Source organism: Equus caballus, chromosome 1 (genome assembly GCF_041296265.1).
Source record: "Equus caballus isolate H_3958 breed thoroughbred chromosome 1, TB-T2T, whole genome shotgun sequence".
Classification (NCBI taxonomy): domain Eukaryota; kingdom Metazoa; phylum Chordata; class Mammalia; order Perissodactyla; family Equidae; genus Equus; species Equus caballus.
Window position 1 is genome coordinate 94,261,662 of NC_091684.1, and position 19,212 is coordinate 94,280,873.

General features: G+C 37.4%; 1 protein-coding gene across 36 annotated transcripts in view; it reads left to right on the top strand.

Moving 5' to 3' along the window:
- PTPN20 (protein tyrosine phosphatase non-receptor type 20) overlaps window positions 1–19,212 on the top strand; it is a 112,931-nt gene that overhangs the window by 27,654 nt on the left and 66,065 nt on the right. For 35 of the 36 annotated variants that reach the window (XM_070265323.1, XM_070265395.1, XM_070265316.1 and 32 more), the window contains one exon: window positions 17,103–17,209. In XM_070265323.1, coding sequence (XP_070121424.1) covers window positions 17,103–17,209 — 107 coding nt within the window. Of the gene's footprint in view, window positions 1–17,102; window positions 17,210–19,212 lie in introns of those variants that run through there. The other variant, XM_070265491.1, reaches the window with a different exon arrangement.

Sequence of the window (19,212 nt, forward strand, 5' to 3'; positions counted from 1 at the left end):
CATGTGCCTGTTGGCCATCTGTATATCTTTGGAAAAAATGTCTGTTTCTATCCTCTGCCCATTTTTTGATTGGGTTGTTTTTTTGTTGTTGAGTTGTGTGAGTTCTTGATATATTTTGGATATTAACCTCTTATCAGATATATGGTTAGCAAATATCTTCTCCCAATTCGTAGGTTGTCATTTCATTTTGTTGATGGTTTCCTTTGCTGTACAGAAACTTTTTAGTTTGATGTAGTCCCATTTGTTTATTCTTTCTTTTGTTTCCCTTGCTGGAGGTGCCTTAATTTATTCACTGTTTGATAATTGAAGGACATTTTGATTTTTTCCTCCATTTTTATTGTCCCAAACAGTACTACAATAAACATCCTTGTTCTTTGATCAGTTTTTACATGTGTATTTCTGTATGAGAGATATCGAGAAGAGAAATTTCTGGTTACAGTTTATGCACGTTTAAAAGGGATTGAAACTATTTCAGTTTATAATCTTTAGCCTATTTCCCTAAACCCTCATTAACAGTGAATTTTATCCATTTTAATGGTTTTTTCCACCTGATGAGTTAAAGTGATATCCTATTGTTTTAATGTACATTTTCCTGAATGTCAGCAAGGTTGTCTGCTTTTTTGTTTATTGGCCATTCCATTTCATCTGAATTTTCTGTTCATATCTTCTGCTTTATTTTTTATTGAATTGTTTGCTTTTTTTTTTAATTTGTAGGTTCTATATATTATAGCTAATAATCTTATCTTTGATAAATCTAAGGTCTTCTCCCAGGCTCTAGCTTGTCTTTTTGTTTTTTGTATTTTTATTGAAATACTGTCCCAATATGGTTTATTTTATATGCATCTAATAAAGTACTCACAAGTTTATAAGCTCAAGAGATTTTTGTAAAGTGACTGCGCCTTGTGTAACCAGCACCCAGATCAAGAAGCGGGACATTACCAGAATCCCAGTATACTGTTCATGTCCCCTTTCAATCATATCCCTTTCTTGAAGGATAACTCCTGTCCTCAGTTCTAATACAATAGTTTAGTTTTCTATACTTTTGGACTTTATATAAATTGGATCATATTTATTGTACTCTTTTGAGTCTGACTTCTTTTGCTTAAGGTTATGTTTGTGAGATTCAAACATGTTGCTGTATCTAGTTGCGATTTGTTCATTCTTATTGCTGAGTAATATTCTATTCAATGAATATACTACAGGTTATTCATCCATTCTATTTTAGGTGGACACAGAGTGTTACTAGTCTTTGGCTATTATAAATGGTACTGCCATGAACATTCCTGTAAGTGTCTTGGTGAATATATGCACTTATTTAGGTTGGGGATATGCATAGGAGTGGAATTGCTAGGTCATAAAGTATGCATCTGGTAAGCTTTAGTAAATGTTGCCTGGTAATTTTCCAAAGTGATTAACCAACCAGCGGTGTTTGAAAGTTTCCTTTGCTCCACATCCTCGTCAAAACTTGGTATTATTTGTATTTTTCATTTTAGTCAATCTACTGGTTGTGTAGTGGTATTACATTGTGGTTTTAATTTCTATTTCCCTGTTGACTGGTGAAGTTGAGCACTTTTTCATGTGAGTGTTGGCCACTTGGATATCCTTCTTTATCTGTTCTTTTCTCTGTTTTGTCTGTTCAAATACTTTTTCTATTGAGTAGTCTGATTTTTTTTCTTACTCGTGTGTAAGTTCTTTATATATCCTCTGCATGAGTCTGCTATAGGATATATGTGTTGTAAATATCTTTTACCACTCTATGGTTTGGCTTTTTACTTTCTTAATGGTGTCTTTTGGTGAACAGAAATTCTTAATTTTAAGGGAGTCCAGTTTTTCAATATTTCCTTTATGGCTAGCGTTTATCTAAGAAATATTCACTTTCTCGAAGGTCATGAAGATATTTTCCTGTATTTTCTCCTAAAAGCTTTCTCGTTTAACCTTTGAAATTTACATCTATGATCTTTCTGGAATTGAGTTTTGATTATGGATATCCAATTGAACCAGCACCAGGTATTGAAAGACCAGTTTTTGTATATTCATGAGGCATATTGATATCATTTCTTCCAATATTTTTGTCTGTTCTTGATAGCAGAATAATTCTGGTGTCATAAAATATTTTGAGAAGTATTCTTTATCCTTTATTTTCTGAAATAGTTTGTGTAGAATTGGCGTTATTCCTGAAATGTTTAGTATAAGTGTGAAATCATACAGGTCTGGAGGTTATTTGTATGTCTCTTGCAAGATTTTCAATCCAAATTCAATTGCTTTATTTGGATTTTCTATTTCTTGTTGTGTCTGTGTTTAAAATTTGTGTGTTTGCATTGATGAAAGAAATCAAAGGGACCCAAATAAGTGGAAAGTTATGCCATGTTCATGGATTGGAAGGATTAATATTGTTAAAATGTCTCTATTACCCAAAGTCATCTATAAATTCAATGCAATCCCTATCAATGTTCCCATGGAACTTTTTACAGAAGTAGAAAATACAATCCTAAAATTTATATGGAACCACAAAAGTCCCTAAATAGCCAAAGCAATCCTGAAAAAGAAGAACAAAGCAGGAGACATCACACTTCCTTATTTCAAGCTCTAGTATAAAGCCATGGTAATCAAAACAGTATGATACTGACATAAAAACACACACGTAGATCAATGGAATGGAATTGAGAGCCTAGAAATAAACTCACACATAAATGATCAACTAATATTTGACAAGGGAGCCAAGAATACTCAATGGAGAAAAGACAGTTCCTTCAATAAAGGCTGCTGAGAAAATTGGATATTCAGATGTAAAAGAATGAAACAAGACCCATATCTTACACCACTCACAAAAATTAACTCGAAATGGATTAAAGACTTAAATGTAAGACTGGAAACCTTAAAACTCCTAGAAGAAAACATAGTATAAAATCTCCCTGATGTGGATCTTCGCAATGATTTTTTTTGGATATGACACCTAAAGCACAAGCAACAGAATAAAAAATAAACAAGTAGGACCACATCAAACTAAAGAGCTTCTGCACAGCAAAAGAAATAATCAACAAAATGAAAAGATAACCTTTGCAATGAGAAAAATTCTTTGCAAACCATATATCTGCTAAGGGGTTAATATGCAAAATGTATAAAGAACTCATGGAAAAATAGCAAAAAACCCAAATAATCCAATTAAAAAATGGGCAAAAGACCTGAGTAGACATTTTTCCAAAGAAGAGATACAAATGGCCAACAGGCACCTGAAAAGATGCTTAACATCACTAATCATTAGGGAAATGCAGAGCAAAACTACAGTGAGATAGCACCTCACGCCTCGCAGAATCGCTAGCATCAAAAAAACATTCACAGAGCTGTGTGTCAATTACTTCTCAATAAAACTTGGAGAAAATGTGATCAACGGATGAATGGATAAACAAAATGTGGCATACCATGCCATGGAATATTGCTCAACCTTAAAAGGAAGGAAATCCTGCCACTTGCTACAGCATGGATGCACCTGGAGGACATTGTGCTCAGTGAAATAAGCCAGTCACAAAGGACAAATACTGTCGGATTCCACTGGTATGAGGCATCTAATGTAGTTAATTTCATAAAAGCAGAAAGTAGAATGGTAGCTCCCAGGGGCTAGGGGGAGGGGAAAAGGGAAGTTAGGTACAAAGTATCAGATTTGAAGATGAAAAAGTTCTGGAGATCTGTTTCACGACAATGTGCATATACTTAACACGACTGAACTGTACTCTTAAAAATGGTTCAGGTGGTAAGTTTTATGTTATATGTTTTCTACTTGCTTTGTGCTGGTCTCAGCCTATCGATAACCCATGTTGTAGTTGTACTGGCCCTTGTGGTCTTATTATGACTGCAAGACGTCCTTTAACAATAGCCTTCAGGAAACTTTGGCAAAGTAAAGGTTTGTTACTTACAGGACCTGGAAATTACACAGCGCTCCTGGGACCACCCAGTGAGGTCGCATGCAGAGAGAGAGTACACAGGCCTGGGCCTCTGCTTGTGTCAGGGTTGAGGGTGGGGGCCTATGGTTTTTCGAACTCACTCTTTATTGCTGAATTTAAAACAAAGCAGCGGGAGTTTAAAGTGCAAGAAGAGAAAAAAGTGTCTCAAATAGTCAGTTATCAAAATCAACCAAGGTCTCTAAAGCAAAGGAGCCTCTGTGGGGGAGGTGCTCTGGCTCTTCAATCCATTTTAAGTTAATTTTTGTGTATAGTGTAAGATAGTGGTCTACTTCCAGTCTTTTGCATGTGGCTGTCCAGTTTTCCCAACACCGCTTATCGAAGAGACTCTCCTTTCTCTGTTGTATGTTCTTGGTTCCTTTGTCATAGATTAGCTGTCACAGATTAGTGTGGGTTTATTTCTGTTCCATTGATCTGTGTGTCTGTTTTTCTGCCAATACCATACTATTTTCATTACTATAGTTTTGTAGTATAGTTTGAAATCAGAGAGTGTGGTACCTCCAGCTTTGTTCTTTTCTATCAGGATCGCTTTGGCTATTTGGGGTCTTTTGTGGTTCTATACAAATTTGAGGATTTTTTTGTTCTATTTCTGTGAAAAGTGCCATTGGGATTTTGATAGGGATTGCATTGAATCTGTAGATTGCTTTAAGTAATAATGGACATTTTAGCAATGTTGATTCTGGTAACCCATGAGCATGGAATATCTTTCCATTTCTTTGTGTCTTCTTCAATTTCTTCCAGTATAATCTTAGAGTTTTCAGTGTACAGGTCCTTGACCTCAGTGGTTAAATTTATTCCGAGCTATTTTATTCTCTTTGTTACGATTGTAAATGGCATTGTGTCTTAAGTTACTCTTTCTGCTATTTTGTTGTTAGTGTATAGGAATGCCACAGATTTCTGTATATTGGTCTTGTACCCTGCAACTATACTGTATTCATTTATTATTTGTAACAGTTTTTGGTGGGGTGTTTAGGGTTTTCTGTATATAAAACCATATTGCTCACAAATAGTGACAGTTGTCCTCCTTCCTTTCTGGTTTGGATGCTGTGTATTTCTTTTTCTTGCCTGATTGCTCTGGCTGGGACTCCTGGTGTGCTCTGCGGAGGAACCTTTATTGTTCTATGGATGTCTTACTTGTTGTAGCTTACAGGGGAGAGACAAAGGGAACAGCTCATGCTGCTGTGATGCTGACGTCACTCTGAAATGGATGCCTCTTTGAAGTGGATGCCTGGACAGTCGAAGCTTAAGTCAGGCACTTGCATTAGAAAGAACAAAATAATCTGTCAGGGCTTCCACTCCACTACCACAATAAAGAAAAACTGTGGAGCAAATACTGTTGTTGGAAAATCATCATTTTGCATCCATGGTAAAAGACTGACTCAGGCTAAAAGCAACCATAGATGCTAAATCTAGGTGGAAATTTTGATGAAGAGCAGGAAGTGTGTATGGTTGAATGTCTCTCCCCACAGTTACTTGTTAATTGTGAGAGAGGATAAAATGAAACAAAACAGTGATTGTATAGGAGAAAAGTTGGACAGCACCTTCCATTAGTGGTTCAAATTCATGTCACCAGTGAGGTAGAGATGGACAGTGAAATCTTTCAGACGTGAAACCCTGAGAAAGGAATATCGCCTGTGTGGTACTCCAATTGAGAATGACTAACCTGAATTTACTCGTGAGAAGACCTCAGATAAAACTAAAATAAGGAGCATTCTGTTAAAAACAAAAAACAGTAGGGCAGAAGGACTGTATTTTATTAAAATGCCTATATCAAAAAAAAAAATTGTCTTTGAAGAAATTTGTTTATTTCCTTAAATTGTTGATTTTGTTAGCATAGTCTTCGATAGTATTTCTTCACTGTCCATTTAATGTCTGTAGGATCTGTATGAAGTCTCCTCTTTTACCTTCCTCCCAGGCAGTGCACACCTTGGTAACTTTTAACTCTGTTTTCTTCACCAAATTCCTCTGACTTTCATGCCCTGTATATGTGCTGTCTTAATTCCACATGTATATTGTTATTATCATTCTTTCAGACTATCAGCATTTAATTGACTTGACCTACATATTTACCGTTTTTGTTTTTCTGTATGCCTTTGACCTTTCATGTGAGTTTTTTTTTCCTTTTGCTTGAAAATACCCTTTACTATTTCCTTTAGGGCAGGCCTGCTTCTTATGAAGTCTCTCAGTTTTGCTGTGTCTTCAAATATATATATTTCCACCTTTGTACTTGTAGGATATTTCCCCTGGGTGTAGAATTCTAGTTTGGCAGTTATTTTATTTCAACAGTGTCTTCTGGTTTCCATTGTTGCTATTGAGAGGTCAACTTCAGTCTGATTGTTGCTTCTTTAAAGGTAATTTGTCCTCTTTTGGGGGAAAAAAATCTCAGTCTTTATCTTCTCACATATTATTTCTGTCTTGTCTCTGTCCTCTCCTTCTCAGATTCCAATTTTACCCATATAGACCTTCTTACTCTATCCTCTATTTCTTCCCTTCTATTCTGTATTTTCCATGTTTTGTCACTCCATGTTTCTTCTGACTTTTTTTCAGGTAACTAATTTTCTGTTTAGCTCTATGCAATGTGCTGTTAAACTCACCACTGATATCTTAGTTTCAGTAGTTATATTTTTTTAGTATTAATCTTTCTATTGGGTTCCTTTTTAATCACAGAAGTCTTTCATTCAGTTCCTTTCCAAAATTTTCAATTTGTCTTTTATGCTTTAAACATAGAACTTGTAAAGTCTCTATCTGTTAATGCCAATATCTGGAACTCCTATCTGTCTGTTTGTGTTACATGTCGTTTCTCTGGCTTGAGTGTTGAGAATATATTGGATGGATAATAAGAGTGGAAATAGAGAGGCTTGTGAAAAGGCTGTGGCAGTAATTAAGACACATGGTGGACAGTGGTAGAAAAGGAAACTGGTATCAGGAGGTCAAAACAGTGAGGTTGCTGATGAGTCACACATCAGGGATAAGTGAGAGCCATATGTAAAAGAAGATTAGTTAGTTCTCAAGTTGCATAACTGCATATTGGTGTCATGACCTTTCACTGAGGAAAGAACAGTGGGAGAGGATCAGTTGTTGTTGGAGGTGATGGTTATCTTGTGGGGGATATCATGGGAATTATGAGTTAAAATTTAGTTATAATAAAGTCGGGATGATTGTGAGATAGCCAAGTGGAGCTGTAGGGTAAGAAGTTTTCTCTGCAGGAGATAGTTGACATGTCTGTGCCAGAGATATACATTTGTGGTTCATTTGTGTATGAATATAGTTGAAGACTTGGGTATGGATGAGATCACCCAGGGAGAAATTGTCCATCTTGAGGAGAGAACAGTTCTTAGAATTGCAGCATTTAATATCTAGGTGGAGGAAGATGATCTGGCAAAGGTGATAGAGAATGAGCTATGGGATGATTGGAGAAACTCCAGGAGTGGCGTCCCATGGAAACCAAGATGGGACTATTTTAATAGGGAGGTGTTGGTCAACAGCGTGATCTGCTTGCTTCTGAGGGATAAGAAAAAAAGGAATTTTTAAAAAACTAGTTGGATTTAGTGGCACTGAGGTCATTGGTAACTTTGGGGAGGACCATTTTATTTCTGTGTTGGGGCCAGAATCTCGATTGGAGTGGGATGAAGAGTAAGTGGGAGGTGATGAAATGAAGACAGTAAACAGTTGAGACAGCTCTTTCAAGAAATGCTTCTATGAAGAGAAAGGAAAATGGGCTGCCATCTCGAGGAGATTGTGAGGATGAAGGATTACTTTCTAAAACATGAGTGAGATCTATGTGAGAGGGAGAAGTTGAATAGGCTAGAAAGAGAAAGGACAGGGTCGGGATATGGATCCAAAGCCTAAAGGTGATAGCGAACCTGAAGTGAGTTTGCTCACCCGTTACGCAGCAAGCCAATCTCTGACACTGGGTGTAGTGGAAGAAAGTAGGAATTTTGTTATTGCACAGTGCTGAGCAAGGAGAAAGGGCAGCTAACACTGAAACCCGAACTCCCCGAAAAGCTAAAAGTAAGGGTTTTTATTTGGGGTTTTAGGTAGGGAGGGGGAGCATATGGCCTTGCTGGTCAGAGCTGTCCCACCAGCCTGTCTTTGACCTTGAGACACTTGCAGAGAGGAGGGAGCCCGTGACCTTGCTGGTCAGCAGCTTTCCCACCAGCCTCTATCACTTTGCGAGGAGGAGATAATGAATCCAGGTGCTTGTCCTTGGCGGTGTCTGCCTCCATGGAGGATAATGGATTCTGGAGCCAGGAAACCAGGGAGTAAACAGGGAATGAGTGCTTTGGTTTTAACCCCATATATGCTGGGTTTAATGTAGGGAAGCTGATATCAGGGCCGGTATCAAATGGAAGGAATGGTTCCTGTGTTATCACACTAGGAAAAGAAGATCAGATGTGCTGAGGTGGTGGATTGGTCTGTTCTGTAGCAGGAATACAAGAGAATTCTACCTGATGGCTTTATTTTGTCTGTGAAGGGCAGGCTGGTCATCTGCGGAGAGGGAGGGGGAGGTATGGAAATGTTGGAGGCTTAGGAGGATCGGAATGATGTGAAATGAACTTTGGGAGGAGTGGGAGAGTAAGTCAATCCCCACATCTACTAGACCGCGTGGAAAGCCCATTAGCAGTTGATGTGTATTGGTCAGGATTAGGTACAGCTGTGAATAGCACAAAAACTAAAATACCAATGGCTTTAAAAAGTTGTAAGTTTATTTATCTCCCATGTAAAAGTCTGCAGTAGACAGTCCAGGCCTAGAATGTTGGCTCTGCTTTAAGAAGTTTTTTTTTTTTTATTGAATATATTTGACATATAACATTGTAAAATTAACATGTAGGCATGTTAATTTGATATGTTTATATATTGTAGTATGATTGCCATTGTAGCGATATTTAGCACTCTTATCCCATTACATAATTGTCCCCTCTTTTTAATGGTTGGAATAATTAAGTTCTAGTCTCTTAGCAAGTTTGATGATTATAGTACAATATTGTCTATATTCATTACACTGTATGTTAAATCTCTCCAGCTTATTTACTTCTTCTTGCAAGTTTGTACCCTTAAACAACATCTATCTAATCCTCTGAAGATGTATGAGGACCAAGGCTGCTTCCAGCTTGCCTCTTAATCACCCTTAGGATGTTGTCCACATCCTCGTGGTCCCAATGAGGCTGTAGCCAGCACATCTGTAATTCCCAGCAGCATAATAGAAGCAGAAGATCAGAAGGGTAAAGGGCAAGTACAAGCTGTCTTTTAAGGAAGCTTCCTGGAAGCTGCTAGGATACTTCTCTTTCCATCCCACTGGCCAGAGCTTGGTCATAAAACCATTCTTAAGTGCAAGGAAAGCTGGGAATATGCTCTTTATTCTAGGCAGCCATGTGCCCAGCTAAAACTCTGGAGAGAATGCTATCCTGGGATAATTAGTTGTGTCTGCCAAAGTGATCATGAATTTTTAATGAATTGAAGCTGCCCTGTGGATTCATGCTTGGGTCCAAGGCACAGGGGAAGTGGGTTGATGAGTTCATTCAGTGTTGAGGTTTGGCCAGGTGGGTAATGAAGAGAAGTAATGAGCTTGTTTCAGGTTTTAAGACAACCACCCCAAACCAAAAAAACAAAAACTGACCACTTAGAAGTAAAAATAAATAAATAAAAATAAAATTCATTCATGTAACAATTAGATGGGTAAAGTACGTTAACAGACAATTTTGGAGATAATGAAAATAAGAATCCCACATATGTGATATAGTTTAAGGTATATTCAGAGGTAAATCTGTATCCTTAAATGCTTTTACTAATAAATAAGAAAGAAAATAAATTAACTATTTATCTCAAGATTTAGGAAAAGCATGAAGAATTTGAAGGTATTAATATCATATAAATGAGTTTAAAGACAGAAAACTAGAGAAATTAGCCAATAGCTATTTCTTTGAAAGAACAGAAAAAATCTAATGTAAATTGGTACAGCCACTATGGAAAACAGTATGGAGGTTCCTCAAAAAACTAAGAATAGAAATACCATATGATCCAGCTATTCCACTACTGGGTATTTATCCAAAGAATACAAACACACTAATTTAAAAACATATACGCACCCCCACATTCGTTGCAGAGTTATTCACAATAGCCAAGACTTGGAAGCAACCTAAGTGTCCATCAGTGGATGTACGGATAAAGAAGATGTGGTATATATACACAGTGGAGTACTACTCAGCCATAAAAAAGAGGAAATCTTGCCATTTGTGACAATATGGATGTACCTTGAGGGTATTATGATAAGTATAATAAGTCAGATGGAGAACGACAAATACTGTATGGTTTCACTCATATGTGGAAGATAAAAACAACAACAACAAACAAATACAGAGAACAGATTAGTGGTTACCAGAGGGGAAAGGGGTAAGGGGAGGGCAAAACAGCACATGTGTACAGTGACAGACGGAAACTAGATTTTTAGTGGTGAACACGATGTAGTATATAGAGAAGTCTAATTATAGTGATGTGCACCTGAAATCTATATAATGTTGTAAACCAATGTTATCTCAATAAAAAAACTAGCAAACTACTAAACCAAAGGCAAATAATTACACAAATTATACTTTAGAAGATGGCAGGGCAAACGTATGAAGGAAATTTAAGTTTTTTCTTCTTTTGTTTAAAAAAACTTTGGAATAATTTTGTATTTATAGACAAGTTGTAAAGATAGTACAGAGCATCTCCAGTCCCCTCGTCCAGTTTCCCTGTTGTGAGCATCTTATATTACAATGAGATGTCTGTCAACACTGACCTTTAAGAAACTGACCTTTGTCTATAAGTACTAACTAGATTCCAGGCTTTATTTGACTTTTACCATTTTTCCCCTTAATGTTCTCTTTCTGTTCCAGGATCCCATTCACGATATCACATTGTATTTAGGTGGTCTGTCTCCCCAGTCTCTTCTGGTCTGTGACAGTTTCTTGATCTTTCCTTGTTTTTTGTGACCTCAGCAGGCTGAGGAGTAGTGGCCAGATGTGGAGTGGACCCCAAACTAGGTTAGTCTGATGTTTTTCTTTTGATTAGACTGGAGTTAGCAGTTTGGGGAGGAATACCACAAAGTGAAGTGCCCTTCTTGTCACATCATGTCAGGGGGCACATGACATCTCTGATAATGTTAGCCCTCCTCATCCTTTGGTTGAGGTGGTGTTTCCTCTGCTGTGAAGGTGCTGTGTTTCTCTTTCCTTAGTCCTGTCTTTGGAAGTGAGTCACTAAGTGTAGCCCGCTCTCCTAGGTGGGGAAGGGAGCAAGGACTGAGCTCTCCCTCCTGGAGGGGTAAGTATGTACACGTTGTTTGGGATTATTCTATAAAGAAGATTTATCTCTTCTCCCCTACTTATTTATTTATTCAGTCGCTTGTTTATATCAGTGTGGACTCATGTGTATTTATTTATACTTGGTATTGTACTCCAGTTGTGTTATTTACTTTATTGTTCAGATTATTCTATCCTTATTCCAGTGTCATAGTATCTTGATTATTATAGCTGCATCATAAATCTAGCAACCAGATGGTGGATGTCCGCCAACGTTTGAGATGTTTTCTAGATTAACCTTGTAACTTCTTTGATTCATTGGTTAAATTGAAATTTGTTGTTTGGTTTCCAGATATTTAGAGATTTCTCATATATCTTATTATTATTGATTTCTAATTTATTTCCATTGTGATCTGAGGGCGTTTATATATTTTTATATTATTTGTATGATAAAATCTCTAGAATTTCATGCTTATAAATTTATTGAGATTTATTGTATGGCCCAGTGTATGCGAATGTTCCATGGACACTTGAATGTGTGTTCTGTTGTTTTCGAGTGAAGTGTTCTAAACTTTTAAATTAGGACAATGTGAATTACAGTGTTTCGAGTCTTCTGTATCTTTACTGATTTTTTTTCTGTTTGTATGTCAATTTCTGAAAGAGTTTTGTGGATATGTGTCTTTCTCCTTTCAATTCTTGTTTTTTACTTACTGTAATTTGAGGTTTTGCCATGAGTTGTATATATATTTTGAGTTGTTTCTAATGTTACCCTCTTTGTCGTTGTGTAATGTCTTTATTCCTGGTAACATTCTTCCTTCTGAAGTCTACTTTGTCTGATACTCATCTAGCTATTCCAACTTCTTTTGACTAGTGTTACCCTGGTGTCTCATTTCCTTCCTTTTACTTTTAAAGTTTGCCCAATCTCTGTCCAGTCTCTTTTCCCTCCCTCTGTGCTTCATTTTGGATAGTTCTTTTTGCTATGTGTTGACATACACTGATCTTTTCTTTTCTACTATCTTATCTGCCATTAATTCCATCCAGTTCACATATTGCGTACAATCATGCATTGCTTAGCGATAGGGACATGTTCTGAGAAATGCATTTTAGGTGATTTTGTCACTGTGTGGACGTGATTGAATGTATTCTCACAAACCTAGATAGTAAGCCCGCTGCATCCCCAGGCTGTGTGTGCCAATCTTCCGGGGCCCCTGTTGTACATATGCGGTTCCTCGTTGTCCGAAACATCTATGTGGTGTGTGACGGTATTTCATCTCTAGACGTTCCGTTTGGGCCTCACTTTTACATTTTTAATTTCTCTTCTCATTATATTGTGTTTTCTTTTATTTCTTTGAACACCCTTATAAAATTTATAATAGCTTGTTAAAGGTTCTTGTTTACGAATTTCATCATCTGTTGTTTCTAAGTGTATTTGCATTGATTGACTTATCTGGTTATGGGCTATATTTTCCTGTTTCTTTGCATGCCTGTTAATTATTTCCTGGATGCTGGCTATTGTGAATGACATGGTTTTGGGTGCTGGATTTTTTTGGTATTCCTTTAAAAAATGTTGGGTACTTTCTGCCTTGCAGTTATGTTACTTGAAGTTCAAGTAACTTAATCCTTTTTGAGACTTTGCCTCAGCCTCTCTGAACTTTGATCTCTTTCTCCTCAGCTCAGTGGGGTCACGGACTCTGTTTGGCTCCCCTCCCTGAGCTTAGCCTGGAAACTCCTTGAGGCCTTCCTCTGGGGCCATGATAGGCCTCCCCTCGTTTGTCTTCCCTCACTCAGGGATCACAGTCTGTTGTGCAGCATCTGAAAATTGTCATTTCATGTGTTTTGTCCTATTTTCTGGTGTGATTAAGTCCTGCCACAGTAAATCACTCATGGGCAGAAGCAAAAGCCAGTGGTAGGTTATTTTAATTTTTGTTTTTTTGTTAGGTGACACTGGACTTTTTAAAATATATTAGTGGCAAGTAAGTTTCCTTCTTCTGTGAGTTGCTTGTTGCCTGTGTATAATTCTAATGGTCTATTTTTTTCTTTTAATTTGCCTCCCTAGCATTGGAACTTCCTTCTTAGGTTTGCAGAGTTCCCTGTCTTTTGTGTCCTTGCACGAGGCAACAGTCCGTGATGCTCAGTGTCAAGTGCTGTGGAGGACATGGCGCCGGGTCCACATTCAATGTCAGGAGTGTTAGGTCTGCACCCTGCAGCATCCAGGGCCGGGCCTCACTGTGTAGGTTTTCTCACAGTAAAGGGGTTGCCCAGAGGATATGTGGTCAATTTTCTTTGTTCTCAAATCAGCAATAGTTGGTGGCTGTTATTTGCAACTAAGCATATCAGCTGGTTTAAGATGGTTTACTCATTTGTTTCTGTTGACTTGTCTTCTTATTGAATTTTAAGCATTCTTTATATATCCTGGATAGATTTTGTTGTCTGTTATGTCACTTTTCTCTGGTGAATGCTTATTTTTTTTAACTTTGTTGATAGTATCTTTTTAAAGATTTTATTTTTTTCCTTTTTCTCCCCAAAGCCCTCCAGTACATAGCTGTATATTCTTTGTTGTGGGTCCTTCTAGTTGTGGCATGTGGGATGCTGCCTCAGCGTGGCTTGATGAGCAGTGCCATGTTGGTGCCCAGGATTTGAACTAACGAAACACTGGGCCGCCTGCAGCGGAGCGCGCAAACTTAACCACTGGGCCACGGGGCCAGCCCCAGATAGTATCTTTTAATTGAATACTCAGATTTATCAATGTTTTCTTCTAGAAGTTGTACTTTTGTAATTGAAAAATCCGTTTCTTCCCTGAGATAATAATAATAGCCTCTTTTATTTTGCTTTGCATATTTTGACCTTTTACCTTACCATGCTGCAAGGTAGGGATATAATCCTTTTTTCTTCTGGTAGGAAAAGCAATTGTCCCAACCCCATGTGTCTTAGAACTTTCTTCATTGTTCTGCAGTGCCACCGCTGTCAAATGGCAAATGCTCTTACGTGCTTGAGTCTGTTTTATTGATCTATTTTCCTATCCCTACACCAATTCACACTCTTTGGATTACTTTGACTTATAGTAAGTATTGATATCGGTAGGGCAGATGCCCCAATCAGTTCACCTTTTCTAGAGTTGTCTTGGCTGTTCTTAGACTTGTACTGTCTAGTTTGTCTACACACTTACATACATACACACACATCCACCCACACATCCTGCTCCAGTTTTGATTGGATTTGCATTGAATCTGTGGATTAATTTAGAGGATACTTGCCGTTATTGGGTTATTGAATTTTCTCCCCTATGAGTGTGGGATCTTTATTTTTGTAAGCTTCAGTAAAATTTTGCAATTTTCCACTATATATTTTTGGTTCAATTTATTTCTAGTTACCTTATATTTTTGTTTCTATTGTGAATGACATGTTTTTGTTGTTGTTGCAATGTCTGGTTAGTTATTGTTGGTATATGGAATGTTTCTAATTTATTGATGTTGTATTAGCTCTCTTGTCAAACTTTCTTATTATTTCTAATAGTTTGACCATAGAGTCTCTTTGATTTTCTATGTAGACAGTTACAATATTTGCAAACAACAGTTTTCTTGCATTGTTTCCAGTCCTTAGAGGTTCTTTTTTCTTTTTTCTTTCTTTTCATTGCTTGGGCCCTGTATCTCATGTAATGGTCAGTAAGGGTAGGGATAGCAGGCATTCTTTTTTTTTTATTTTCTGAGGAAGATTAGCCCTGAGCTAACATCTGCCAATCCTCCACTTTTTGCTGAGGAAGACTGGCCCTGAGCTAACATCCGTGCCCATCTTCCTCTGGTTTATATGTGGGACGCCTACCACAGCATGGCCTGCCAAGTGGTGCCATGTCCGCACCCGGGATCCGAACCAACAAACTCAGGGCTGCAGAAGCAGAGCATGCACACTTAACCACTGTGCCACCAGGCCAGCCCCGAAGGCGTTCTTAGGTTTTCCTTAAATTCCTGAGAATATGTCTTAAATGTTACCGTTAGGTATAATGTCGGCTTAATATTCTGAATAGGTAAGCTTTTCTCTAAGTTAAAGCAATTCCCTTCTGGTTCTTCCTTGAAAAACTATTGAATTTTTCAAATGATTTTTCTTTATATGTTCGAATGATAATGGGATTTCTCTCTTTTATTTTGTTGACATTTTTTAATATGCCAATTTACATTGATAGATTTTTCTGATACTGAGCATATTGATATTTCAATTCCTGCGATAAATCTTAGTCTCTGCATTTTTTCTTTGTACCATTTAGTAATATTTTATGTAGGACTTTTGCATCTATGTTCATTTTTGAGTTTGGCTTATAATTTTTCCTACTTGTATTTTACTTGTTTTGTTTTCATGTCAAGAGTTTACTAACCTTTTTATATAAATTAGGTGACTGTACTTTTTTAAAAAGTTCTCTAAAACAATTTGCATAAGAAAGAGATTTTTGCTGATTGAAAGTTTAATAGAATCTCCTCTGGAAACCTGTTGGGGCGCAGATGCCTTTTTCCTCCTGAGGGTGAGATTTTCGATTATTGGCTTAAGTTTTTAAAGGTTATTATACTGTTCAGTCTTTCTACGTATTCTTGAGTAGATTTTGATAATTTATAATTCTCTATAAAAGTTTCCATTTCATCAGATTTGTCTAAAGGTGCTCATATTTGCTTATTATTTCTAAAAATGATAGTAGGATCTGTGGCTGTGCCCTTTTTTATTTTTAATGTTGCTAATTGAGTGGTGAAAGTGGTTTGTATATTTTTACGTCTTTTTCAAAGAGCCAGTCTTTGATTTTGTTGATTATTCTAATGTTTTAGTTTATTTTCTATTTGCTATTTTTCTTTCTCGTATCTTCCTTTCTACTTTTTTGGTGCTGCCTCAGTTATTCTTGGCCTTTATGATTGAATACAGAATTCATCTTTGTCATTTTTTTGTGATTAATGTATTTAATACCATACATTTCCCCCTTAAACACTGCTTTAGGCACTTCACATTAGTTTTGATATGTTGTCCTTTCATTGATATTTCTTAATATGTACTTATAAAATTAATTCATATGTATAGTTCATAATTTCTACTTGATTTCATTTTTAACACATTCAATAATGCACTTTTTAGTTTCCAAAGTGCTTGTTCACTATATTTTTTATTGTTGATTTTGTAATATGCCATGTCACAAAATTTCTAAATTATAATATTCAAGGCTGCCATGATGCAGGAAACAGTACTGATGCTCAGTTCTAAAATTAGAGAAAAATATCTCCCTTGGCTTCTGCCTGAAAGCTTTTGTGCAGTGAAATTAACAGAGTAGTTAGCATCAATTCTATAATAAAGCCAGCAGTGCGTTTCCTAGGAATGATTCATGTTACATTCTTCAATAGAGCCGAAAACAACTTTCTACATTTGTTAACATTTTGCTGATTTGTTTATTATTAATGCAAGGAGTTAAAGTGAGACTGATGTAACACTATGGTTTATCCAAGAAGTAGACTCTGAAAAACAGAAGAATTGTATTCTGTAGATCCCAGTGTACAGGTTCTATATGCATTTAAATATATCTCTATATTTAAATATATAGGTAGTATATATTTAGGATTTGCCTGAAGAGTACTTTCTTGAATAACATGTAAGTAGGAACAAAGAGATTGCTTAAAAATCAACTTCCTGAGGCTAGTCCTGGAAGAAAGATCATGTGTGCTATGTTATTTTTTCCAAGCAGGGAGAACAGTGATTAATATAGGAAATAAAGATGAAGTGACTCTAAAACAGGGAAAGTGAGTGCAAATTTCCCTCCTGTAGCTTTGCTTGTCTCAGGAAGGCTCAGCCCTTCCTTCTGTGTATCCCTTTGCCTTTGATGCGTTCTTTCCTTCTCTTTGTTCAGGAAAAGCTCAGAATCAGCGAGATGAGCGTGACAAGGACGACCTGAGCTTCTGGGTGTCTTCGTCTTCATCAAATCAGGAAAGGACGCGGAGCCCAGTACCTCAGCAGGTAAAACTGGAAGAAGAGGGACCTCTGCTGGTTGACTAATCCCCGATTTGGCTGATACCTGGATCCCTGACCAAGCTCTCCGAGGAACAGGCGTCTGTTTTGCTCTCCTTACCACGAGGAATTCTCAGTTCTGGGTTACTCTGATGTTGAAGATGACCAAAATAGGGATTTGAAAGAGTGGAACAGTTTGTAACTCTAAAGAAAACCCCTTTTGATGCTATTTGGGAAATTTTACTTATTTTGGCACCTATTTCATTTTGTGCTACTAACAGAGATAAAAAATAAATTTCACATAAAATTTGAAGGACCTTTAGATATACTGATGGTGGAATTTTTATTGGGTAGAGACAGCATGGGGCAGTGTCTCCAAACCGTGGGAAAGGAGAGGGTTGCAAAAAATCCAGAGCAAAAACTCTCACCTTGACACTACCCCTGGCACTGTCTCCACAAGGAGAGTAGAGCACAAAAAGGGAAATGCATTTTCATCTGGTGGGTGCCTTCCATTCTTTTCTCTTATCTAATCTACTGGAGCTTTGGGACTTCCATCATGTTCCTGTCCTCATCCTCACTTCCTGTAAGTTCCAGCATTAGTAAGATGGAATCAGTGCCCAGAACAAGCACTGCTTCCCCCACCGTCCCAGTTCACTTGCCACCCCGCCCCTGCCCCCACCCCCAGGGCTGACAGTCACGCTGCTGCTTTGAAAAATGACATTGTAGTTTGTTGTCTCTCATACAGGAGGCTGTCCGTTCCTCTGTGACACAGCAGTCTCTAATTCTTAGCATCCTGCTGGGCTCGCAGCCCCACTGTTGATACTCTTCTCTGAACAGAATGATTTTCTACTTGAAGGAGAGACGTTTTAGAAGTGAGCAACTTGATCGCATGTCCTGAGTAGATCCTTTATGTAACCTTACTTGAGTACCTTCTAGAACTGAGTACATTTTATGGTTTGGGGTGGGATTTTTCCCCCCTATATTTTGTGGCTTGACCTATCTAGGGTGAGTTTTGGTGTGCTTTAAAGTTTCCTTTTAGAAAAGAGTATCTTGGAACATTTCTGGATGATTTTTAGTGTATGTTGGGAAAATCAGCTGATTTTATCAGAATTTACTTTTCTTATGTTTCCTGGCTCAATTAATTTGATGTTATGGCCACTGATGCCCTTTCATTTATGATGCTGTCCCTAGGAATTGTCTAGACTCATAGCCTTGTGAATGGTTAGATTTGGAAGACAGATCAAGAAATTTTTATTCCAGCACTCATTTGAGAGGTGAAGAAACTAAGTCCCAGAGAGCCGAGATGATTTGTCTGCAGTCATACAGCTCTTTAGTCACAGAGAAAAGTCTGGGAACCAGTCTCATATCTCCTAGTATTACTGTTTTCACTTTGTCCTCAAAAATCCTTGGCATATGCAGGGCAGAAAAGCTAACTGAGGCTTCTCGGAAAAATTTATCCAGCCTTTTCTTTAATTTGACATTAGTTTGATTCAGTGAACAATCTCCAAAAAGACCTGGCATCTTGATAATTTAGTATATTTCTCCTGTGCCTTCTTGACATTGTTAGCCGAAACACATTTCATTTAATCACAGACATATTCGAGTCCCAAGGGAGCCTTTCACTTGAATTGCAGCCGTCTAGAATGGTTTGCTTCTTTGAGAAATGTAATCAAGTGGATTTTGAAGCGTGACTTAAAATATACCTCGGGTTTAATTACGCTCAGACTTCTCACTCAGCTGAGGGTACTTTTTCTTGGTAAATGAGTTATGTGCAAATGGCGCTGTAGACCCATCTCATTGGAGATGGGAGGGGTTGTGGGTTTGATAGCACTACCCAAATTCTTTTCCTCCATCCCATCTCAGTCGCAATCTCCACATTCCTATTTTAATTCTGCTGAAATTAACTTTTAGGATTTGTTTTACCAATAAGTGTTGATAAACTAATATTCAGGACTAGATCAACTCTGTGGAACACATTTCATTTAATTTATTGGTTATCCATGTAGTTTAAT